The sequence below is a fragment of the Elgaria multicarinata genome, chromosome 23 (genome assembly GCF_023053635.1).
Source record: "Elgaria multicarinata webbii isolate HBS135686 ecotype San Diego chromosome 23, rElgMul1.1.pri, whole genome shotgun sequence".
Classification (NCBI taxonomy): Eukaryota; Metazoa; Chordata; class Lepidosauria; order Squamata; family Anguidae; genus Elgaria; species Elgaria multicarinata.
In genome coordinates, this window is record NC_086193.1 from 2,273,238 (window position 1) to 2,298,873 (window position 25,636).

The 25,636-nt window shown below is 50.6% G+C and overlaps 1 protein-coding gene across 2 annotated transcripts; it reads left to right on the plus strand.

Annotated features, from left to right (window-relative positions):
• PIAS4 (protein inhibitor of activated STAT 4) lies at positions 1-25,577 on the plus strand. 2 transcript variants are annotated; one of them, XM_063147028.1, is made up of 11 exons: positions 1-64; positions 7,041-7,479; positions 11,918-12,002; positions 13,175-13,216; positions 14,460-14,550; positions 16,067-16,195; positions 17,447-17,552; positions 18,922-18,995; positions 20,236-20,396; positions 21,968-22,113; positions 24,437-25,577. In XM_063147028.1, exons 2-11 carry the CDS (start codon positions 7,044-7,046, stop codon positions 24,637-24,639), a joined length of 1,473 nt encoding a protein of 490 aa, XP_063003098.1. In that variant the 5' UTR covers positions 1-64; positions 7,041-7,043; the 3' UTR covers positions 24,640-25,577. The 2 variants fall into 2 exon arrangements, with proteins under 2 accessions (XP_063003098.1, XP_063003097.1); XM_063147027.1 differs by having other exon boundaries at positions 7-60.
• The last annotated feature ends 59 nt before the right edge of the window (positions 25,578-25,636 follow it).

Sequence of the window (25,636 nt, forward strand, 5' to 3'; positions counted from 1 at the left end):
CTGTCCCCGGCGCGTTGGACGCTGGAAGCCAAGATGGCGGCGGAGCTGGTGGAGGCGAAAGTGAGTGAGTGAAAGAGAAGGAAGGAGCCGGGAGGAAGGGGGGAGGCGAGGGAAGGGGGCGCCCCCCAGCCCCCCCTCAGCGAGGGGCCCCCCGCGTGCACCTCTCCGGGGAGGGAGGCGCCTGAGGGGAGGGGGCGTGGCCAAAAGGGAGGGCGCGGCCCCTTGTCGCGGTAGGCCCCGCCCCCTGACCCCAATGTAGGGGGGGAACCCCCCTCCCTCCCTGCCCCTTTGCCCCCTTCTCCCTGCCATTGCCCTCTCCCCCACCTGCTGCCCCTCCCCCATTCTGGGTACCCCCCCCCAATTTGCAAAGGGACCCTCCCCCATTTCCCCTCCCCCACCTGCTGCCCCTCCCCCATTCTGGGTACCCCCCCAATTTGCAAAGGGACCCTCCCCCATTTCCCCTCCCCCACCTGCTGCCCCTCCCCCATTCTGGGTACCCCCCCCAATTTGCAAAGGGACCCTCCCCCATTTCCCCTCCCCCACCTGCTGCCCCTCCCCCATTCTGGGTACCCCCCCAATTTGCAAAGGGACCCTCCCCTTTTTCCCCTCCCCCACCTGCTGCCCCTCCCCCATTCTGGGTACCCCCCCAATTTGCAAAGGGACCCTCCCCTATTTCCCCTCCCCCACCTGCTGCCCCTCCCCCATTCTGGGTACCCCCCCAATTTGCAAAGGGACCCTCCCCCATTTCCCCTCCCCCACCTGCTGCCCCTCCCCCATTCTGGGTACCCCCCCCAATTTGCAAAGGGACCCTCCCCAATTTCCCCTGCCCCACCTTCACTTCAAAAGGGGGGGACCCCCTCCCCACTTCACCTGACAGCCCCTTCCTCCTCCTCCCCACCTTTGCTCCAACAGAGTTTCTTTTAAAATAAAAGTGTGGGGTGAGAGTGTGGGGTGGGGGTGGGGGTGGGAGTGTGTGTGTAGGGGGGTGAAGCACACATCTTTGCCTTGTTTCACATTTTTATCCTTCCTTCTGGACCCGGCACCTGTCAAGAGGAACCGCCAACCCTGCAAGGCGGCTCAGGTGGGGGGGTGGGGATGAGTTTGGGACCAGTGTTGATAACTGGGGCTGGCGTATCTGCCCCATGGAGCAGGAAGGGAACGGTGTGCGCCCGTGGGGCTGCCGCCTTCGCTTCTTCCAGGGCAATTTTATCACGGCTCAAGCTTTTCCCACAGCCTGGAGCCCGACTTTCGCCAGGTGCGTCGAACCTTATGACAGATTTCTGTGCACGTGTGTTTCTGTGATGATTTGATATCCCAACGTGGAAACAGTCTTCACCCTATCGCTTACTTACATTCAGGCCCACATGCATGGAAAAAAGAGAATAAGTTGTGAACAGTGGGGCCGAAAGGCAGCAGGAAAGGCATATCTATGCATTCAAAAGCGTCTGCAGCAATAAATCTCTGGTGTTTTAAGGTGCCACAACACTCTTCCTCCTCTCTGTGTGTTAACAGTTGGTGCTGTTGGTTTTATCGTTAATTTACAATGCCCCAAACCAGTGTGAGCCTAGTGTCTTCTGAGAATTCCTCTAGCATCGTAGCTTTCCGACATATCTTTAAAGCTGCAGTTATAACCAGTGATGTTGGTATTATGGATTGCATTGTTAGCTTGTAATGACAAAAAGAGTTTATGTTCTTATGTGGTAAAGAATATTCAGAAACCCAGGTAGGGGGGTGGATTTAAGATAAGCTACCTGCTTTGAATGAGTTTGTTAAGGCCACATTACAATGTCTTAGAATGCGAGCCAGGAAGTACGGTATTCAAATTATGTGGTCTTGTGGCTCAATTCTATGCATATTTACATGGATGCAAGTCCAATTGTATTCGATGTGGGTTACTCCCTAGTAAGCGTGTTTAGGATTGCAACCTGAGGTTGGCCTATATTACAGGTTGTTCATAGGGATTTCAGCCCAATTCACAGAATCATAGAATAGCAGAGTTGGAAGGGACCTACAAGGCCATTGAGTCCAACCCCCTGCTCAATGCAGGAATCCACCCTAAAGCATCCCTGACAGGTGGCTGTCCAGCTGCCTCTTGAAGGCCTCTAGGGTGGGAGAGCCCACAACCTCCCTAGGTAACTGGTTTCATCGTCGTACTGCTCTAACAGTCAGGAAGTTTTTCCTGATGTCCAGCCGGAATCATGTCTCCCCTCAATCTTCTCTTCTCCAGGGTAAACATGCCCAGTTGTTTTAGTCTCTCTTCATAGGGCTTTGTTTCCAGACCCCTGATCATCCTGGTTGTGTCTGTGAAGTGCTTTGGAGGCTCTGAAACACCATATAAATGCCATCTATTATAGTGAGGCAATGGAAAAGTCAGTATCCGAAGTAAAGACGCATCCAGTCTAACACAAACAGTAGCAAACACAGTAAAACTGGAGCAAATTCCTTCGAATGACTATAACACAGGAAACACAAAAACGAATCTATCACACCACGGGTTTCATAGGGTAGAATCCACTTCATCACTTGCAATCATCAGTTGGATAGAGGTGCATATTCCACATGTGCAGAGTGTGTGTGTGTGTGGCCAATTTATGTTTTGGGAGAGAGAACCTGGGGCTCAGTTGGGCCCTAAGTGGATAAAATCAAACCATAGGGCTTACTCTCAGGTAAGTGTGCATATGTGTGCAAGCCTTTGAATGTACAGGAGAACATGTAAGAAATTTTATTTTTCCTACACACACACACACACACACACACACATCAATGGAAAACACATTTATCCTGGTCTCCCTTTTGATGTCACCATGTGCTGTTGTGTGTAAATTATTAAAACATTTGTTTGCATTCACTCTACTACCATCTCTTTCCGCATCTGCTATGCTTTCCCTCACCCACCTGTCTGTCTCTGCTGCTTTTATAAATTTATGTTGGCATTGCTGCTATTCTGAGCAATGGGATCTGTGAAATATGGGGAACAGGTCAGCTGTGAAACTTTGATGTGATTTTAGGGAAGGGCTTTAGCAGTTAAGTATCTCTGGAGGGAGGTTGTCAGACGTTGCATGCTCTGTGCATTGCAACAAGCTTTTAAAACACTTAAGACGTGCTATTTTGCAGACATCGAAACGGTGTCACAGCGTCTCTGAAAGCCTCTTTATCGGTTATGATGTTCCATTATGTCGGTCTCCGTGAAATAATAACTTAATACTTCAACGTTCCGCTTTCCTCCTTTCGGGGCATGAAAGAGTTACGTAACGAATCTTCACAACTCTGTCAAGTCAGTCGGTATATGGATTCCCCGCGTTAAAAGGGCAAAGCGAATTTCTAGCTCTCATGATTTGTTTTAAAAAAAAATTGGGCAGGGGAAGTTAAAGCAGCTGCTGCAAAGGTGTTGGTGAACGGGGTGAAGGTGAAGCAGGTTACTTTGATGGGTGAGCGACCCTCAGTTGGAAGCGTGTCTAAGGGTCAGGGTGCATCATCCTGACCTGATCTAGCCTACTATGAGGTTTTTTTTGGCTGGTGGTGTTGATTCCCTCCTGTGGCAGGGCAGTGATGCACAGCCTGAATCTCCACCTGACACACGTTATATCCCATTGCGCACTGAAGTCTCCACACCAAAAGAAGCACAAATTAATTAAAAACCAACGAAGAGCTATGCGGGATCAGACGAAGGGTCCGTCTCGTCTAGCGCTTTCAGATTGTTCAAGTTTTTATTTATTTTATTATTGCATTTATATCCCGCTTTTTTTCCTCCAAGGAACCGAAGGCAGCATACATAATCCTCCTCCTCTCCATGTTTATCCTCACAACAACAACCCTGTGAGGCGGGTTGGGCTGAGAGTCTGTGACTGGCCCAAAGTCACCCAGTGAGCTTCCATGACCGAGTGGGGACTAGAACCTGGATCTCCCAACTCCCAGTCTAATACTTTAGCCACTACGCCACACTGGCTCTGATATTATTATTATTATTACCGTATTTCTTCGATTGTAAGACGCCATCGATTGTAAGACGCGCACTAATTTCAGTACCACCAACAGAAAAAAAGCTTTGATTCTAAGAATAATAATCGCACCCGCAATTTTAAGACGCACCCCATTTTTAAAGATGTTTATATGGGGGGGGGGAAGTGCGTCTTAGAATCGAAGAAATACAGTATTATTATTTTTATTTGTATGCTGCCTTTTGCCCAATACTGGGCCTCAAGGCGGCCTAACATTATCTTCTTCACCCTTCCAATATCCCTGCAAGGTAACAAATTCCAGAAGCCTTTATCAAGAAGTTTGTTTTTATCCATTTAGGACCCAATTGAGGCCAAGGTTCTCTCTCCCAAAACATAAATTGGCCTAGCAAAGTGAGGAAGACTGCTTTATCACTACCAGTCATTACATTTAGCTCCGTTGTTTAAAAAGTCACACAAACACACATTCTCTCTGCTCATGTGAAGAGATCGCCCGCGCCCCCCCCAATAATTTGCACAAGGCTGCCTACAGGGTTAGTGGCTGAGGTGACGCTTAGTGGGAACGCAGCATGAGTTGTGACAACTCTCCTAAACCTCTCCTAAACCCAGTCGATTTTTAAGATGTCTGGCTGTTATTTTAATAATGTATTTCATATTTATTTATTTCTTAACCGTCCCTCCCTTTGGATCGAGGCGGGGAGCAACATGAGTACAATACAGTATAAGTCAGATACATAAAATGAATCAAAAGAGCATATAAAATAATGTATTCGTTTTATATGTTTTTAATCAGTTTTATGTATTTTATACTATTTTTGTATTTAATGTTCCCCGCCTCGATCCAGAGGGAGAGGCAGGTCAGAAATTCATTTATTTATTTATTTATTACATTTCTATACTGCCCAATAGCCGGAACTCTCTGGGCGGTTCACAAAAATATTATTATTATTATCCTACCCATCCCGAGCAAGCAGGGCTACTGGCTGGGGATGGTGGGAATTGTAGTTACACACATGATCAGAATTCTGGAAACAAAGCCCTATGAAGAGAGACTGAAAGAACTGGGCATGTTTAGCCTGGAGAAGAGAAGATGGAAGGGAGACATGAGAGCACTCTTCAATGACTTAAAAGGTTGTCACACAGAGGAGGGCCAGGATCTCTTCTCGATCCTCCCAGAGTGCAGGACACGGAATAACGGGCTCAAGTTAAAGGAAGCCAGATTCCAGCTGGAGATTAGGAAAAACTTCCTAACTGTTAGAGCAGTATGACAATGACCTAGGGAGGTTGTGGCCTCTCCCACACTAGAGGCCTCCGAGAGGCAGCTGGACAACCCTCTGTCAGGGATGCTTTAGGGTGGATTCCTGCATTGAGCAGGGGGTTGGACTTGATGCCCTTAGAGGCACCTTCCAACTCTACGATTCTATGATGGTATGAATTCAGTACGGGTGCGATTATGCTAGAGATGACCTGAGGCCCCTTCCAACTCTGCTATACTATGACGTAGTCTTGGCTCATGCTGTTGGCTGCTTTTCGCTTCTAAGTGCGAATGCTGCAAGGGACAGATCTCTGCCCACGAAGGCGCCGTGGAGACAGATCCTGGCTCTCCGTGTAACGTCGGCCACTTGTAAATTCAGCGCCTTCTCTCTCGCTCGACATCAGTCACGGAAGGGCTCCGGGACTCTTCCCAAGTTACCGGCACCACATAGTTTTAGAAGTTGGCGTCACGGTTTTGGGTGCCGTCGCCTGCCTGTGCAGTGTTGTCCGGATGGGCTACAGTCTAAGTCGCCGCCTCCGGGATTGGCGGTGTTTGATTGAGGGGTTTTGGGGTTTTTTTCCGGCTCCTGGGTGATCAGGTGCCCAGGCTTCTTCCACATCTCCCTCTGTGTTTATGGGAGGCGTGCGCAAATGGTGACTCAGCAAGCCAAACTCAAGCTTGGACTGCATCCCCCAACTCCCGCAAACCTTGATAAACCTGGCTGTTTATTTATTTATTTTTCTTCCAGGCAAGGATGCAAAACAAGGGGGTATTGAACGTTTGGCAAGGTGCCGTGCACGGCCGCTGGGCCGCGTCAGACCTGCCGGGCTGCAGATTGGCCCGGACAGAGCTCTCGTTGCAGATGGCTCAAGGTTTTGTGGCCCGGGAGGGTCACAAGCTGAGGCTTTTTCCACATCGCTGCTTCACTTCCTCTCCCCTGCTTTGGAAATCTGGTGGTGCGGGACCATTTCCTGGGGCGGGGAGAATGATCCGGCTTTTATTCTGCTTCGCGTTGCCCTTGGCCGGGGTGGGGTGTGGGGACACGACAAAAGGGGAAAGTCACTGAGGGGGGCAGCTGTTAAAGGTTGCTGTAAGAGGTTGAGCCCTCACTTTGCCCTCACTTTGCCAGCGGAAGGCCACGGGTTCGATCCCTGGCATTTCCAAGGTAGGGCTCTCACTATGTGAAAGCTGCCTTACAAGGCTACACCAGCAATATATCACACAGAAGAAATACATTTATAGAGGTTTAGAAACATATAAACAAACAAAAAAGGCACAGCTGATAACGCACATCAAATTTACAAGGGAAGTGAGTGTGGGAAATCCACAAGCAAGGCTACAGCACCCTCCCACCCATGTTCCCCAGCAATGGCTGTACATAGGCCTAATGCTTCTGATAATAGAAGTAGCACAATGGCTAATAGTAGGACTATTAGCCATTGGTCGCCCAGAGAACTTTGGCTATGGGGTGGTATGCCAGTGCAATAAATTATAATCATCATAATTCTCCAGGAATTTGTCCAATCGCCTTTTAAAGGCCAAGATGTAGTGATTGGTGGCCATCACTACATCTCGTGGTTGCGCATTCAGTCGGTTTGGAACATGCTGTGCGCTGAGGCCTGTCCGTCCGTCTTGAATCTCCCACCCTTCAGCTCCATGGGGCGACCCCTTTGGTTTCTAGTGTTGGGAGGGAGGGAGGGAGCAAGACATCTCCGCACTTCGGCTAGCGCAAATTGCGCCCAGGTGGTTCTACCTGCAAATAAACATTTCACTCCTGGGTCTGTCTGCCTGTATTCCCTTCTCTCTCCCCCTTCCCTCCCTCCCCACAGAACATGGTGATGAGTTTCCGCGTGTCGGACCTCCAGATGCTGCTGGGATTTGTGGGCCGGAGCAAGAGCGGCCTGAAACATGAACTGGTAACGCGGGCCCTGCAGCTGGTCCAGTTTGACTGTAGCCCAGAACTGTTCAAGAAGATCAAGGAGATCTACGAGACGCGTTACGCCAAGCTTTCGGACCCAGGACAGCCGCAGCCACCTCAGCAGCACCGGCCTTCTCCGGAAGCCCTCTCCATCCACACGTCCTACGACCGCAGCAACGCGGTGGCCCGGACTGCTCTTTCTACGCCCAACATTGACTATCCTTCCCTCTACGGAAAGTACTTAAATGGACTTGGGCGGCTACCCGTCAAACCTGTGAAACCGGAGGTCCGGCTGGTGAAACTTCCCTTCTACACCATCTTGGACGAACTGTTGAAGCCCACGGAGCTTGGTGAGTCGGGGGGGGGGGCAGCCACTGGGTCTTGGCCGGGGGGGGGCGGGGGCAAGTCTGCACGAACAGCTGATGCGGCGTCCCCTGCTTCCATAGCCTGCAGCGGCCCGGCTGGAGCGCGGAACGGGAGCTTGTCCGAAAATGGCCGCTACGCCTCACTTGGTTGAGACTTCGGCGTTTTGCTTTTGGACGGTATTCGGGATTTAACTCTTGTGTTTCTCTCTGGGGCTGCCCGCACACTCAGAGGTTGAGCGTGGGTTGTTGTCGAACCGTGGGTTAGTGTGTTGTCTGAACCCAGCATGCTTTCTGTAGGGCTTGTGAACCACCCTGTAATGCCCATGGCACAACTGCTAATCCCGTATTTCTTTGATTGTAAGACTCCATCGATTGTAAGACGCACACTAATTTCAGTACCACCAACAGAAAAAAAACCCCTAAGACACACCCGCGATTCTAAGACGCACCCCGTTTTTAGAGATGTTTATATGGGGGAAAAAGTGTGTCTTAGAATTGAAGAAATACAGTATATAATACATTTCAAAGCTGGGGTGAGGGAAAACTGTTACCCAGAGGACCTTCTCTTCTGCTGCTCTCAGACTGTGGAACGGGCTGCCGGCGGACACTCGTCCACTTAACAGTCTACTAGCATTCAAGAAAGCTATAAAGAATGAACGCTTTAGGCAGGCCTATCCAGTGGAATTTTACGATGTTTTTAAAATGTTTTTAGGGTGTTTTTAACAACGTATATTATGTTTTAATTGAGTATTATGTATTTTATCATTTATTGTTGCTCCCCGCCTCGATCAAAATGGAGAGACGGACAAGAATATTATTATTATTATTATTATATATCAATATTTAAGAACATAAGAAGGGCCCTGCTAAATCAGAAACAAGGGTCCATCTAGTCAAGAACTCTGTTCACACAGTAGCCAACCAGCCAGGACATGGTGCAACAGCACCCTCCCGCCCATGTTCCCCAGCAACTGGTGCACACAGGTTTACTGTGTCGAATACTGGAGATAGCACGCAGCCATCAGGGCTAGTATCCATTCATAGCCTTATTTTATTTATTTATTTCATTTTTATACCGCCCAGTTGCTGAAGCTCTCTGGGCGGTGCCTTCTTCTCCAGGAATTCATCCAACCATCACTGCGTCTTGTGGTTATTATATTATATTATATTATATATACACACACACACACATGCAATATCATCGCTGAAACATGAAATAGCATTAATACAGCTTATATTAACAAGCCAACACAGCTGAATAAAGAGTGTGTAGACAAGCAGTCGAACAGTCACTGATAAGGAGCAAACGTTTAGCGATGATATTATATATATAGCGAGAGAGAATATAAATATTGATATATCTGATAAATAGTATTCTCTTACCCCAGCTTTGAGATTTATTATATGTTAGCAGTGGTGTGCCATGTGCATTACATTCGTTTGATTTTTGTTAACGGCTGCTTTCTGCATTGATTTACTTGTTAACCGCCCTGACCAGCCGAGGAAAATAAGCCACACTGCATGGTTAACAACCTCTCTTGCAGAAAGCGTCCTGGGTTCAGACAACACGCTAACCCGCAGTTCAGCGTGTTGCGCGCTCAGTCTCTGTGTCTCCTTGGGCGTGTTTGTGTGTGCATGCCTGTAGAGGAGACCCAAGAGTGGTTTTTGAGCAGGGCGGTCAGGCAAATAACACCAGGAAGCAGATTTCTTTGTGACGTGGGTACGGGAGAGTAGTCCAGGTTCAGAGAGACCCATGTCAGACATCTTTCTGCTGTTTTCAGTTCCTTGGCGGGAGACTGAACGCCCAGAGAGGTTTTTCCAGACTGGTTACCCCCAAGGCAGCTTTCCCCCAACCTGGTACCCTCCCGATGCTTTGGACTTCAACTCCCATTCGCCCCAGCCAGCATGGGCAATCTTTAGGAACGCTGAGCGTTGAGCCAGGTTTGTGGTGGCAACTCCGAGTGCCTCCTGAGCCTTGGAAAAGGGATATCCAGCATCAAAGGGCATTGCAGCCTTTGGACAGCAGTCTGATTTCTTGCGGTTTGGAACATATAAGACCCTTTTGTCCTGTTGTCTGTCGTTGGTGCCGCCTTGCAGCAAGGGCGTAGCCAGAACATGGAAATGTGAAAACCTCTTTCTCTCATTTAATTAGGGGCAGGAGCAGGGGAGGGAACAGTTTTCCATGCAAGTGCAAAGCGATAAGCCAAACCTTTAGCATTTGTGAAGGCAGCTGGAATGGGCTGCCCGGGAAGGGTGTCCACCTAAGAGGCCATTTGTGGCTCTCAGACCACGAGCTTTCTGCCTCTGTCTTTAGTACAGGAGTGAGTAGGAGGTAGGTCCGGAGCTACGGGTGGATCTCTGGGTGGTTTGCAGGAGATCAGCGGAAGTTTCTGACTCCCGACTTTCAACTGCAGCGGAGGAAACTGAAAGTCACGAAGCTTCTGCCACGGGCTGGCCCTGTGGGAATCGCTGATCTCTGCACCTCGGTGTTCCTCACCTGTAAAATGGGCGCATTCGCTGCTTGCCTTTGACCAGGCCTTTGCTCAGCTCCCCTTCCAGCGCAGTCTGCTTCTCTGGCTGCCGGATGGTTTCAGACGATGCGTTAGGTTCAGCGTCAGTCAAAGCTGGGCTGGGTTGTATATTGGCCTGATGGTGGGAAGGCAAGTTTGTCGGTCTTCAGCCACAGCTTTTGTCCCGATGTGGCTCAGGCAGCCTGGGTTCTTTTGCCCTGGGGGTGGGCCGGGACTCCGGTGGCAAGGAGCGGACGCTGCCTGCATTTTTCCAGCTGATTTTGGTTTATATCTTCCCCCGGCTTTACAGGCCCAAACCACTTTCTATCAAAGTGGATCTAGGCAATTAGCAGCCAGTACTGATGCCACCGGGGTTACAGGGAGATGTCACGGCACAGCTGCCCCCCCCCCCCCCCGGACATCTCTGAAGCCCGCTTAGACGCCGTTGGCAAAGCGGCTGAGGCAACGTCGGTGTTTTGATTGCAGAAGGCAGCCGAGAGCCTTCGGTGTCCTCTGAGAAATGCCTCGTTGCTCTGACGCCCAAAAAACGTGGCGTTTCCAAGCTGCGGTTTTGAGACCGTGGCAGGGGTGGGGGGGGCGCGTAGTTAATGAGGGTTTCCCATGAACAGGTGACACGAGGGTGTACGGCCAAGCCGAGCGGGCGGTACAGGCACGCACCCTCCTGGTACCGACGGCAAATGCGTCTTTTCGGCGGCGTTAATAGAATTGACGTTTCCGGGTCACGGGGAGTGATATTTCCACTTTTACTCTTTGTTAGCTAAACCTCATCTGGGGTACCACGTCCAGTGCTGGGTGATGGACTTTAAGAAGGAAACAAAGTCCTTTGAGGAGAGACTGAAAAAACTGGGCATGTTTAGCTTGGAGAAGAGAAGATGGAGGGGAGACATGATAGCACTCTTCAAGGACTCGAAAGTTTGTCACACAGAGGAGGGCCAGGATCTCTTCTCGATCCTCCCAGAGTGCAGGACACGGAATAACGGGCTCAAGTTAATGGAAGCCAGATTCCGGCTGGACATCAGGAAAAACTTCCTGACTGTTAGAGCAGTACGACAATGGAATCAGTTACCTAGGGAGGTTGTGGGCTCGCCCACACTAGAGGCCTTAAAGAGGCAGCTGGACAACCACCTGTCAGGGATGCTTTAGGGTGGATTCCTGCATTGAGCAGGGGGTTGGACTGGATGGCCTTGTAGGCCCCTTCCAACTCTGCTATTCTATGATTCTATGACCTACAGTTAACCCTAACCCACTGCGTTTAGAAAAGTAGCCCTTAAAGGCCCTTGTTTTTGACCTGCTGCCTTTCTACCTGCAGTGATGCTGTGCCAGGTGAAATCTTCCTTTTCTTTTCTTTTCTTTTAAATTTGCCCACGCTGTTTGGAATGCCGAGTTTGCCGGCTGGGTTTATCTCCGCCTTGCCTCTAACAACCTGCCACAGGCGAGCAGAAATTTTCATGCAGGGGGGAAGTGAGCAGCTTAGCAGAAGGGGCGACGATTCCTCCATCGCCAATGCCCTTCATACAAGTTGCTGGTGCTTGCTTGACGCTGTTCATTTTAACTGGCTGATGGCTTTCGTGGGCTTCTACGCAGCACTGGTTCATAGGGCTTCTTCAACTGTGTTCCGTTTCAGTCCTTACCTGTGGCATTTGTCCTGATCTTCCTTTGGTTTCTGTGTCCTTCCCAGAACCTTCTACGTGTGCCTGAAAAGCGGTATATAATCACTTAAAATGAGTACGTTCCAGCCCACCCACCCCCAGCCCCCCATCAGCAAAGGATCTCTCCGTTCAAGGCGCACGTGTGGTTTTTCCGGTTCTCCTGCCTAAGGCCGTTTTTGGGGAGAAGTGGTTGGATTTTCCGCCCCTGTTCGTACCTGATCTCCTTTTGCTTCTCGCCCCCAGTCCCGCAGAACAATGAAAAACTTCAGGAGAGTCCCTGCGTCTTCGCCCTGACGCCGAGGCAAGTGGAGCTGATCAGAAATTCCAGGTATTCCACGGGGGTTCCTGGCGTTTCCCCTCCGAGGGGCAGGCGGGAGGTTGGTTATGGGTGACTTGTACTACATCAGCAAGGGCTTCTGGCTCCCGGAAGTTTCGACAAGTGAAATTAAAAGAGTTTCCCACCCCCCTTGTGCTGGTCTGTTAACATTAATAACAATTAGTCATCATAATCCTTCCCAGGGCAATAAAATAGACTGGTAGGATAATACAGGGCAATTAGAGGGAGAGCAAGGTCATTCCATCACCCCTGCTGAAAAACTTAGGGCATAACCCTACGCATGTTTAGACAGAAAAAAAAGCCCTACAACTCCCCGCATGGCTGGCTGGGGCATGCGGGGAGTTGTAGGCCTTTTTTCCTGTCTAAACATGCCTAGGATTGCGTCCTTAATTTCTCTTCCTCTGCCCTCCTCATTCCTTTTTCCTCACATGTTGTGTCTTTTTGGATTGTAGGACTTTTTCCCCCCTGTCTGAACGTGCATAGGATTGTGTCCTTCATTTCGCCTTCCTCTGCCCTCCTCATTCCTGCTGTGGGTTTTTGGGGGAATTGTAATCCTGAGGGCCGATGCCCTAAGCAGCCCTGGAAGCCTTTTTTGGGCTGAGTAGCAGCATAATAATACTTCAGATCAATAAATGAACCAGGACAAATTTCATAAAACTTCCTGACTGTTAGAGCAGTGCGACAATGGAACCAGTGACCTAGGGAGGTTGTGGGCTCTCCCACCCTAGAGGCCTTCAAGAGGCAGCTGGACAAGCACCTGTCAGGGATGCTTTAGGGTGGATTCCTGCATTGAGCAGGGGGTTGGACTAGATGGCCTTGGAGGCCCCTTCCTATTCTATGATTCTAATTCGTTCACCATTTCGTGCGTGTTTAGCGGTGCCTATTATTTATGTTTACGTTCTGATTTTATCGGTTCGCCGCCCTGAGATCCCGGTGATAATAAGGCGGGTTGACAAAATATTTGAATAAATAATGATAAGCAGCCGACGGGAGTAGGCAAAACCAACGTTCCCTTTGAGCGTCCGTCGCAAGACGTAGCAGCGGCTTGTGGTTTGCGGTAAACGTTTCGTCCGTGCTGTTTTTCTCCCTCCCACGTAAACTGGATGCTTCATCTGTGTGGTTTTTCTTTTTCCTTTTTGTGTTTTTTCGTTTTAACTTGGCAGGGAGTTGCAGCCAGGTGTGAGATCAGTCCAGGTCGTCCTCAGGTAAGCCGGAACCCACCGGGGGACGGTAATTTAAAACCTCTGGGGGAGCAGCGGGGAGGCCGTGGCGTGCGCGTAGGGGGTGATCAAACTGAGACGCTGACGCAGATCCCTGGTTCACTAGCGCTAATAGCTTGCTTGAAAAGCACTTCCCTGGGACCTGGGCTGGCTGGGGAGCATGGGAGTTGCACTCCAACAGATCTAGAGGTTGGGGAGGGCTGCTTTCGCTGATGCTTCAGGCGTCACCTTCCCTCCCTCGACGTGGGGCGCGGCACCGATAACGCGTTTTCTCTCTGCTCGCCCCCTTTGTTTCGTACCTTTGGGCAACGTTCCAAAGCTCCCGCATTTGATCTCAAAAGAAGGTCTTTGTATTCTTGTTATAAAGAAAATCAGGCCGGGTAGGGGTGGGGGGGACTGGAGAAATCTGTGCTCTGTGCATCTTTTTAAAAATCTGTAATTTGATTATCTCTTGATCGTTTACTCAGGTGTTCCCCCACCTGTACAGGGCTATGACATTGCCCTATTTTATGGCTGCCTTTGTAGTAATATTTTATTCGGGTGCAATCCTGTGCTTGTTTAGAACAACAACGAAACAGAGCTGCAACTCCCAGCGTTCCTCAGCTGGGAATTGTAGTTCTTTTTGTGTGTGTCTATACAGGCATAGGATTGCACTCCAAAAATCCTACTAAGACTTGGGAGAGGCATTTCAACCATTTAGAATGAGGTGGGTGCGGGTGGGAGAAAGTTAAGAAAAGCCGGGAAGCCATTAAACAAAGAGACAAAAGCATGGCTGGCTGAGGAATGCTGGGAATTGCGGTTCTCTTTGTGTGTGTCTAAACAGGCATAGGATTGCACTCCAAAAATCCTACTAAGACTTGGGAGAGGCATTTCAACCGTTTAGAATGGGGTGGGTGCGGGTGGGAGAAAGTTTAGAAAAGCTGGGAAGCCATTAAACAAAGGGACAAAAGCGTGGCTGGCTGAGGAATGCTGGGAATTGCGGTTCCTTTTGTGTGTGTCTAAACAGGCATAGGATTGCACTCCAAAAATCCTACTAAGACTTGGGAGAGGCATTTCAACCGTTTAGAATGGGGTGGGGGTGGGGGAAACTTCAGAAAAGCTGGGAAGCCATTAAACAAAAAGACAAAAGCCCTCCAACTCCCAGCGTTCCCCCCAAAAAAGAGACCTGGAGGCCAGGCAAAGAGACCCTCCCTCGGTCGCTATTCTTGACGCCTGTTTCCTTCCCCAGAATCTGCTACACAGACACCAGCTCCCCTCAGGAAGATCAGTACCCCCCAAACATCGCTGTAAAAGTGAACCATAGTTACTGTTCCGTCCCGGTAAGTCGGCCTGAACCTTTGCTCTGCATCGCGGCCAGCCGGCCGTGTCCCCGCCACATTGGTGCGGCTGGGCCCTTGCCAGGGTCCCCATAGCCCCCTCTACTAACTTTGCATGGCGTCTTGAAGGAGGTGATGCAGTGGGGTGGAGGGCTGAGACATTTGTGCCAGGTGCCCCTTTGCTCCCAGTACTGGAACTTGCCCTGCGGTGGGAGGGAGTTCCTCTGCCCCTTTCGACACGAGGGAAAGGCTCCCGTCCATTCTCCTTTAGAACTGCCAGTCTTCAGAAGAGAGGGACGAGAGCCTTGCCTGCGTGACTGTGGTCCACGCCTGTCGCTGCTGCCATCGTCCTCGGCGGCAGCGTATCACCCTTGATGATCAGCTGCCCGCCAATTCAGTGAGACCTTGGTGGCCTTTGCCTGCGAACCCTCAGGGCGAATACAGCAGTCCAGAAAAACGTCAGCTGCTTCAAAATATGGCAGGGATCATCAACAGGCTCTGGCTGATGTGGTCATAGGATGCCGACACCTTTAGGCCTGCCGTGGATCCATTTCTGGGCCCAAAAGTGGTGGTGTTAAATGAGAAAGCGCTATTGATTGATTGATTGATTGATTACATGTTTATACCGCCCAACAGCTGAAGCTCTCTGGGCGGTTCACAAACGCTAAACAGCTCAGGGCCAGGTTACCTGAAGGGTCACCTCCTCCCATATATACCTGCCCCCGGACCCTAAGATCACCCCGGAGGCCCTTCTCTGAGCAGCCCCCTCCAAAGGTGGTGAGGCAGGTAGCTAATAAGTAGAGGGCCTTTTCAGTGGTGGCACCCGGGTAGTGGAATGCCCTCCCCGGAGAAGCTCTCCTGTGGAAGCCCTACATTGCGTCTTTTCAGTGCCAGGTGATAACCGTTCTGTGATCCCGGGCATTTCAGTCCTTCATTGCTTTTTTTAAAAAATGTGCATTTATTCTTTACTGATTTCATTTCTCTACCGCCCAGTAGCCGAAGCTGTCTGGGTGGTATAGAAATGAAATGTCCGTGCGTTTTTGAGTCTTAGCACCACTGGTGGCTTTTACTTTTTATTTTTTTATTTTTTAACTTGAGATTTGTTCTGTCTGAAATGTTTGATTGAAGTGTTGATTCAGACAACGCTGCAGGCCCTGTGGTTAGCGGAACTGTGGTTCTCTGGGGTTCGCACTAACCGCAAGCCGTGCTGCTGCACGCAACGTTTTAAGCCACGGCTAGTGCCACTGACCCTGTTGAAGACGGTCTGACTGTGGTTAGTGAGTGAACGGGGTTTAGCAAAACGCTTCGCACAAGACGCCTTAAACCAGCCTTCCTCAATTAAAAGTCTTAACCAGCAGGGTTTAAGGTGTCTTCTCAACAGGCCCGTTCCGTTTTAAACACACGTTTATTGTACTTTCCTATATTACTGTGTTTTCTGGTTTTGAGGTTTTGCTTTGTGAACTACCCAGAGATCTTTGGCTAAGAGGTGGTATATAAATCTCTCTCTCTCTCTTTTTAGGGCTATTACCCTTCAAACAAGCCCGGGGTGGAACCAAAGCGGCCTTGTCGTCCAATCAACCTCACGCATCTCATGTACCTGTCTTCCGCGACCAACCGCATCACCGTCATTTGGGGCAATTATGGAAAGGTGCGGGGCCTGAGCGGAGTGGCCCCCGCTCTTCTCCTCCTGTAAAAAATATCTGTGTCTCGCTCTGCATGCAGAGTTGCTCTTTGGCACAGCCCGGATGATGTGCAGAGCGATGCGTCCGCCCGCCGCGGATCTACACTTGCGCCCCCTTCCTTTGGCAGCTGTACTGACCTCAGTTCACGTTCAGGAGCGGCTGGTTCTTCCTGGCTGAGCAGAGGGCTAATTGGTTGGGCCTTGTGGCTCTTAATGGCGCCGTTTCCCTGGCCTTCAGCAAAGTTTTCATAGAAGCATAGAATAGCAGAGTTGGAAGGGGCCTACAAGGCCATCGAGTCCAACCCCCTGCTCAATGCAGGAATCCACCCTAAAGCATCCCTGACAGCGGGTTGTCCAGCTGCCTCTAGTGTGGGAGAGCCCACCACTTCCCTAGGTAACTGATTCCATTGTCGTACTGCTCTAACAGTCAGGAAGTTTTTCCTGATGTCCAGCCGGAATCTGGCTTCCTTTAACTTGAGCCCGTTATTCCGTGTCCTGCACTCTGGGAGGATCGAGAGGAGATCCTGGCCCTCATCTGTGTGATGACCCTTTAAGTCTTTGAAGAGTGCTCTCATGTCTCCCCTCCATCTTCTCTTCTCCAGGCTAAACATGCCCAGTTCTTTCAGTCTCTCTTCATAGGGCTTTGTTTCCAGGCCCCTGATCATCCTGGTTGCCCTCCTCTGAACACGCTCCAGCCTGTCTGCGTCCTTCTTGAATTGTGGAGCCCAGAACTGGACGCAATACTCTAGATGAGGCCTAACCAGGGCCGAATAGAGAGGAACCAGGACCTCGTGTGATTTGGAAGCTATGCTTCCATTAATGCAGCCCAAAATAGCATTTGCCTTTCTTGCAGCCCTATCGCACTGTTGGCTCCTATTCAGCTTGCGATCTACAAGCTTTAAGCGTTTCTTTTCTTCTTTTTTTAAAAAAAGAAAATAAATTGAGTGGCTTTGACAAAAAGGAAATTTCTCCCTCCCTCCCAGCCCACACCTCTTTTGACTAGCCAGTCTCCCGTGGCAGCCGCCATGCGGCGATCCGCATCCTCCCCGGGAGCCATTTTGTGGTGGTGCCCACGGCAATTTCTGAAATTCCCAATTGCGTGCCCATGGGTTCAGAAACGTTGGGGACTCCGATCTAGAAAGTCCCCTTCAAAAAAAAAAAAATCATAATAAAATAAATTAAGGGATTCTTCGTATATGTGTTCTTTCCCCCCCCCAGAGTTATTCCGTGGGCCTCTTCCTCGTGCGGCAGATGACGTCGGCGGAGTTGCTGCAGAGGTTGAAAACGATCGGCATTAAGCACCCAGAGCTGTGCAAGGCCCTCGGTGAGTCTGTGCTGCACTTTCCCCATCGCCCCCCCCCTCTTCCTGGACCTATGGCTCCCGCTTGGGCTGTGGAAGCTGGAGGTGTTTGGCAGCCATTGTAAGGCTTCACAGGTTAAAACCAGCGCCTTGAAGCGGCCTCAGAAATGTACAGGCAGCCAGTGCAAGTGGGCCGGAATTATTTTTTTATTCTTATTTATTTAATTTATTTAAGGGTTTTTATGCCGCCATTCAGCCAAAAAAGGCTCTCACGGCGGCTTACAAAAGTATTTCTTGACAGTCCCTGCCCACAGGCTTACAATCTAAAAGACGTGACACAAAAGGAAAGGGGATTGGGAGGGAGGAGGGAGGAGGGGGGAAAGGAAAGCAAATTCAGGCACTACAATCTTAGTTGGAAAGTTCAGCAGTTACAGGTGACAGCAGGAGGGAGGGGGGCTCTCAGCTGGAGCTGGACCCAGGCACGGTGGAGAGGTGCCTGGCTGCTGCTTCCTCCCTCGCTGGTGGCCTCTGCAGAGACAGTTGGTAGCAGGAGGGAGGGGGCTCTCAGCTGGAGCTGGACCCAGGCACGGTGGAGAGGTGCCTGGCTGCTGCTTCCTCCCTCACTGGTGGCCTCTGCAGTGTCAGTTGGTAGCAGGAGGGAGGGGGCTCTCAGCTGGAGCTGGACCCAGGCACGGTGGAGAGGTGCCTGGCTGCTGCTTCCTCCCTCGCTGGTGGCCTCTGCAGAGACAGTTGGTAGCAGGAGGGAGGGGGCTCTCAGCTGGAGCTGGACCCAGGCACGGTGGAGGGGTGCCTGGCTGCTGCTTCCTCCCTCACTGGTGGCCTCTGCAGTGTCAGTTGGTAGCAGGAGGGAGGGGGCTCTCAGCTGGAGCTGGACCCAGGCACGGTGGAGAGGTGCCTGGCTGCTGCTTCCTCCCTCACTGGTGGCCTCTGCAGAGACAGTTGGTAGCAGGAGGGAGGGGGCTCTCAGCTGGAGCTGGACCCAGGCACGGTGGAGAGGTGCCTGGCTGCTGCTTCCTCCCTCACTGGTGGCCTCTGCAGTGTCAGTTGGTAGCAGGAGGGAGGGGGCTTTTAGCTGGAGCTGGACCCAGGCACGATGGAGAGGTGCCTAGCTGCTGCTTCCTCCCTCACTGGTGGCCTCTGCAGTGACATGCAATATCACCTTGCTATAGCATGACAATGATGTGCGTGGAGGTAGAGGCCTGGACTTTCTAGCTTGCACATTGGAAAGTTTCCAGTCAACTGTACAAGACCAAGGGCTGACATGACCATGGGTGATATTGAGGCAGGTCCCTTGGCTCCTGGCTTCTCCCATCTCCGGAGGGGGCAGGGAACGTTGCTAACCAGAATCTATCTCCCCTTCCCAACAATGCAGTCAAAGAGAAGTTGCGCCTGGATCCGGAGAGTGAAATCGCCACCACTGGTGTGAGGGTATCTCTAATATGCCCGGTGAGTGTTGCATGTTGGATTTGTAAAGCAGGAAGGGTCCTTGGTGGGAGGTGGGGCACAGATCTGTAAGCAGTTGGCCTCTGTAGCCATCAAGTGACATTTTAAGATTGCTCCTAGGCTATCTGCTTTCAACATTTTCAAACCTGGCACTCTCCTTTGAACTTGGCCTTCTAGGAGGAATCAAAGTTTTTCAACTGCTCCACCCTCCCACCCCCAATTCTGTTGTGACCGATCAGTTGGCCAACATCCTAGACCAGGGATGGCCAATCAGGGACCTATCAGTTGGCTAACACCTAGACCAAGGATGGCCAATCAGGGACCTATCAGTTGGCTAACATCCTAGACCAAGGATGGCCAATCAGGGACCTATCAGTTGGCTAACACCTAGACCAGGGATGGCCAATCAGGGACCTATCAGTTGGCTAACACCTAGACCAAGGATGGCCAATCAGGGACCTATCAGTTGGCCAACATCCTAGACCAGGGATGGCTAATCAGGGACCTATCAGTTGGCCAACATCCTAGACCAGGGATGGCCAATCAGGGAGCCAGGTACATTCTGTGTGTGTGTGTGTGTGTGTGCTTCTCTGTCTCGCTCTCTCTTTCGGGATTTTGTATATAAACCAACTGTATTTGTACGTCATGCCTCTCCTAAACACATATATGCTGTGAATCCCTTTCTGCTAAATAGCACCCACTTTTATAAAAGAGCTGAAAATTCCTGGCTCCTGGGTTTCAGTCTGTTGAACCCCCCACAAACCCCGACATTCGACAACATTGCATGACACAACATGGTGATAAAACGGCGTCTGAAAGATAACGGCGTCTGAAAGATTTCAGCGTACAAAATTTAGAGCGATTGAATCAAAACAATGACCTCTGAAGCCATTCGATAGCAATTAAGCACAATTTTAAACCGTGAAGCCTTTTTCAATTTCATTTCAACTGAATTAATTTGAAATGGTCCAATAATAAATTCATAGAATCATAGAATAGCAGAGTCGGAAGGGGCCTACAAGGCCATCGAGTCCAACCCCCTGCTCAGTGCAGGAATCCACCCTAAAGCAGCCCTGACAGGTGGTTGTCCAGCTGTGAACATGCCCAATTTAAAACAAGTCGATTGAAATGCATTTAAAGCAATAAGGTTTAAATGCATTTAAAGCCATTTTTTAAAAAAGTTAAATGTTTAAAACAATTCAGAATTCCTCCATGAATTTTCCTCTTCCCCCCGCCCCGCCAGCTGGTAAAGATGCGCCTGTCGGTGCCGTGTCGAGCCGAGACCTGTGCCCACCTGCAGTGCTTCGATGCCGTCTTCTACCTGCAGATGAATGAGAAGAAGCCCACGTGGATGTGTCCTGTCTGTGACAAACCAGCCACTTACGACCAGCTGATGATAGACGGGTGAGTTGGGGCCAGGGTGGATTTGATTTAAAGACTCCATTTAATCATTTATTTATTTATTTATTTATTACATTTATATACCGCTCTCTGGGCGGTTTAAAAAAGTTAAAAACAGTGAACGTTTAAAAACTGTACAAAATTTAAAACCATCAAAAATATAAAAACAACAGTAGAAGACAGTATCCATTTTAAATAACAGCAGTTCTGGGGTCCATTAAAAAAGCACTGAAAAAAACCTCAGCCTATGTTGTTAAATGCTGTTAAATGCCTGGGAGAAGAGAAAAGTCTTGACCTGGCGCCGAAAAGATAACAATGTTGGTGCCTGGTGGGCCTCGTCAGGGAGATCATTCCATAATTGAGGGGCCACCACCGAAAAGGCCCTCTCCCTTGCTGCCACCCTCCAAACTTCCCTCGGAGTAGGCACTCGGAGGAGGACCTTAGATGTTGAGCGTAAGGACTTGTCGGCTTGAGGAAACGAGAATGATGTGGTGATAAACCCTGGTGGGTTTCTTTCTAATTGTGTAGCCGTGGCTCCTCTTGTAAACTTAGTGGCGTCATACTGAGGAAGAATCTTCGAAACAGCAATTAGTACCGGACTTCTGTTTATATAAAAGACGCTTCATGTGAATAGTTCACCATATGTATATTAGACTGTTGATTATTGAAGGCTTTGTTGTGAATGTTAGTGTGAACATCTTATAAATATTGTTGATGTGCCTGTTCTTTATACATTTGTAAAATTTCTGAGTTATTCATCTCTGTAAGTTTTTATGTCTTTGTGGTTTGAGTGTTACCACTCTTATTATACTGTTGTGAGTGTAGTAACTCCCCACTCCCTCTAGCATTTACCACTTACCATCCTGATTCCAGTATAAACACAGTAAGTACATAGAATTATAGAATAGTAGAGCTGGAAGGGGCCTCTAAGGCCATCAAGTCCAACCCCCTGCTCAATGCAGGAATCCACCTTCAACCATACCTGACAGAGGGCTGTCCTGCTGCCTCTCAAAGGCCTCCAGTGAGGGAGAGCCCACCACCTCCCTAGGTCACTGGTTCCATTGTCGTCCTGCTCTAACAGTCAGGAAGTTTTTCCTGATGTCCAGCCGGAACCTGGCTTCCTGTAACTTCAGCCCGTTATTCCATGTCCTGTACTCTGGGAGGATCGAGAAGAGATCCTGGCCCTCCTCTGTGTGACAACCTTTCAAGTATTGAAGAGTGCTCTCATGTCTCCCCTCCATCTTCTCTTCTCCAGGCTAAACATGCCCAGTTCTTTCAGTCTCTCCTCATAGGGCTTTGTTTCCAGACCCCTGATCATCTTCAAACAATAAACTTTCTTAAAAACATTGCACACACTTTCAGCTAGAACAGGCATAAAACAGCAAACCTTCACAATCTGCTCCCAACGGGCCCTGAGAAATGCCCCGGGAGGTCATTCCCTGAACCCCTCCGTGATGGAAGCAGCTCCCCACAAAGGCAGACCGCTGCCATACGGCGTGGTTCCAGATTTTGAATTGGTGCCTGCGCTGCCCTTCACTCTCTCTCTCTCTCTCTCTCTGCCTCTCTTTCTCTAGGCTCTTGTCGAAGATCTTGACGGAGTGTGAGGACGCCGACGAGATTGAATACTTAGTGGACGGCTCCTGGTGCCCCATCAAAGCCGAGAAAGAGAGGAGCTACAGCCCTCAGTGTCCGATAGTAGTCGTGGGTGGGTCCGCCGCAGGTAGGTCCAAAAAAATCCCGGTGGGCCGGTGCCGTTCAGTTTTTTTTTTTTTTTTTAAAAGTCCTCGGGAGCTGCTTTCTGCTGAGTCAAGCCCTTTGGGTCTAGCCCAGTATTGTTGACACTGGCCTGCAGCAGCGGTTCTCCAGGGTTTCAGGCAGGGTTTGTTACTAGTCCTGCCTGGAGGCGGCGTGGACCGAAGCAGGGACCGTCTGTGTGCGACGCGGGGGCTCTGTCAAGGGGCCCACGAAGTTAGGCTGTGCTCACCGACTCACTCCCAGGTGAGTCGCGGAGGATCAAGAGCTTTCTGCCCCCCTCCTCGCCCGGGGTTCGAGCACCAGTGAACCGTTTGGCTGAGCGCCTTCCGTTGGGAAGGTTTCCAGGCGTTCCATCTTGCTTTCCGCCCGCAGTGCTGGGGAAGGGGTGGAAAGACCGTGGCATGGGTCAGCTTCCTCCGGGGGAGATGATGGTGCTCCATCCGGGATGAGAGAGCCAGGCTGTTCTGTGCTAGGTACCAGATCTTGGAAGACGGAAACAAACTTCAGAGTGATCTTGATAGGTTGGAGCGCTGGGCTGAAAACAGCAGAATGAAATTTAATAGGGATACTTGGCCTACGGCCCATAATTAATCTCCCAGTATCTAGTCCAGCCTTCCTCAATCTGGGGCGCTCCAGATGTGTTGGACTGCATCTCCCAGAATGCCCCAGCCGGGGCATTCTGGGAGTTGTAGTCCAACACATCTGGAGCGCCCCAGGTTGAGGAAGGCTGATCTAGTCCATGGAATTGTTGCAGATCACATGCTGAATATGAGCCAACAGTACGATGCGGCGGCAAAACAAGAGAATGAAATTCAATAGGGATAAATGCCAAGTTCTACACCTAGGAAAAAGAAACCCAATGCACAGTTACAAGATGGGGGATGCTTGGCTCAGCAATACAACAAACGAGAAGGATCTTGGAATGGTTGTAGATCGCAAGCTGAATAGGAGCCAACAGTGCGATGCGGCTGCAAGAAAGGCCAATGCTATTTTGGGCTGCATTAATAGAAGTGTAGCTTCCAAATCACGTGAGGTCCTGGTTCTTCTCTATTCGGCCCTGGTTAGGCCTCATCTAGAGTATTGCGTCCAGTTCTGGGCTCCACAATTCAAGAAAGACACAGACAAGCTGGAGGGGGTTCAGAGGAGGGCAACCAGGATGATCAGGGGTCTGGAAACAAAGCCCTATGAGGAGAGACAGAAAGAACTGGGCATGTTTAGCCTGGAGAAGAGAAGATGGAGGGGAGACACGAGAGCACTCTTCAAAGACTTGAAAGGTTGTCACACAGAGGAGGGCCAGGATCTCTTCTCCATCCTCCCAGAGTGCAGGACACGGAATAACGGGCTCAAGTTAAAGGAAGCCAGATTCCGGCTGGACAACAGGAAAAGCTTCCTGAGTGTTAGAGCAGTGTGACAATGGAATCAGTTACCTAGGGAGGTTGTGGGCTCTCCCACACTAGAGGCCTTCAAGAGGCAGCTGGACAGCCCTCTGTCAGGGATGCTTTAGGGTGGATTCCTGCATTGAGCAGGGGGTTGGACTCGATGGCCTTAGAGGCCCCTTCCAACTCTGCTATTCTATGATTCTATGATTCTATGGAGCGGCGGGCCTGATTTCGTTGCAGCGTAGGGCGCTCCCCGCTTGAACGAATGTGTTTTCAGTAGGCGTGTGAAAGATGCCACCGTTTGTGCCTCCCGAATTGCAGGAGGGAGGTTTTCCCAGGGGGTGGGTGCCACTACCGAGCAGGCCTGCCATGAGGGCATTGCGTGGTGACTTCCTGGTAGTTTCGCCATGACCGGCAAGGCCTCCTCGGACTGGGGACATATAAGGGAAGGCCTCCTGGTCCCAACTCATTTAAGGCTTTGCATGAGAATACCTTAACCTTGTACATTGCCTGGTAGCTAACAGGCAGCCAGTGAAGTTCCTTTAACACAAGTGTTATGAGAGCATATTAAATATTATAATAACGGGGTGACCTAGTGAGCACCTTAGCTGCAGCTTCTAAGCAGCATGCCAAGTGCACTGCAGTAGTCTAATCGTGAGTTTACCAGCGCACGGATTACCGTGGCTAGCCTATCCCTTATTAACTAAGGGCGCAATCCTGAAAAAAGTCCGGAGACTTTAGCGTCGTGGCAAAATCCACTGGTGAACCCTGGCATGGAAAAGACGGATCTTTTGTTCATTTTTTAAACCTGTCCTTAAACCTTTTCCTCTCCTCGGTCTTTTCTCTCTCCCTCCCCGTTCTCTTCCCCCACCCCACCCATCGCTCCCCTCCGCCCTTCTGCCTATCCAGGGGGCACGTCGGATGTCAACGGGGGCCCGCCTCCTGCCCCCAGTGTGGAGAACGGCAAAGTCCCCGCCGACGTGGTCGACTTAACACTGGACAGCTCGTCTTCCGAGGACGAGGAGGAGGACGAGGAGGAGGACGAGGAAGACGGCAGGCCCAAAAGGAAAGTCCCCCGCTTATACAAGAACGGCCTGGCTTCCGCCTGCTGACTTCAGGGGGGGCGTTCCGGAACCTCCGAGCGCAAAAGCTTGAATACTTTTGGTGCTTACTCAGAGACGGGGAGAGGGGCGTTTTTCTCCCTGCTCCCCCATTCCTGACGCACTTTGGTCTCGCCCCCGATAGCTTCGCTTTGACTTCCCAGTTCAGACTTAAGGAAAAGACCCACGTGGGAGGGGGCACACGACCACGACGACGACACGGCTGGAAGACGACCCACCCCGCGAACCGTTCTCCGGCCCCCTCGGCCTCCGTCTCAGCTTGAACTGCCTTCGGAAGCGAAGGGGGGGGGGCGCGTCTCCTTTCACGCACGCAGCCTGCTGAGAAATTTGCCACTGACTCGGTTTCCCTTCTCCACGCCCTCTTCTCTCCTCGTTCAACCCGGTTGCTTTTGGGATAACCCGAAGTTGACCCTGCCCGGAGGCCGGCCGGCCGGCTCGCCTGAACTTTCACGGGTCTCCAAAGTTGCGTGCGCCTTTTCGGGTTTTTTTTTTAGGTTTTTTTGCCTTGTTCAACGACCATTCCTGACACACACACACACACACACCCTCTCTCTCTCTCTCTCTCTTGTGAAACACCTTACCGGACATTTGGAGGGGGTATTGCTTTCCCTCGCTGGTTGGGCCGAGAACACAGCTGGATTCCTAATGTATCTCTCCCCCCCCCACACCCTCCCAGATCCGTAGACACGTAAAGTAATTGTGGGGCGGGATCCAGGAAAACAGTACGACAAAGCCAAGACTGTTTAGGAACACTTTCTTTTCGTCCGTTTCCGAGAGGACCTCATGTAAAGAAAAGACGGGGACTCTTTTTAACCTCTTTTCGAAAATAACGTAGAGTTTTAGCATAGTGAATTCCCCCTCTCCTTTTTCCCCCCCCCCTTCCCCTAAAAAAAAAAAAGTTGAACAGAAGCCATTTGGGCCAGGGGGTGGGGGAGGGCAGAAATTCAGGGAGAGGCGGGTTGGAAGTTCGGGAAGGGCTCAACCTCGT

What these genes read in the sequence shown, in the direction of transcription:
- PIAS4 (XM_063147027.1), top strand. Translation starts at nt 34, where the DNA reads ATGGCGGCGGAGCTGGTGGAGGCGAAA. An exon ending in TTTGGGGCAATTATGGAAAG is followed by an intron (nt 16,196 to 17,446) that starts GTGCGGGGCCTG and finishes TCCCCCCCCCAG; the next exon opens with AGTTATTCCGTGGGCCTCTT. An exon ending in GACCAGCTGATGATAGACGG is followed by an intron (nt 20,397 to 21,967) that starts GTGAGTTGGGGC and finishes CTCTTTCTCTAG; the next exon opens with GCTCTTGTCGAAGATCTTGA.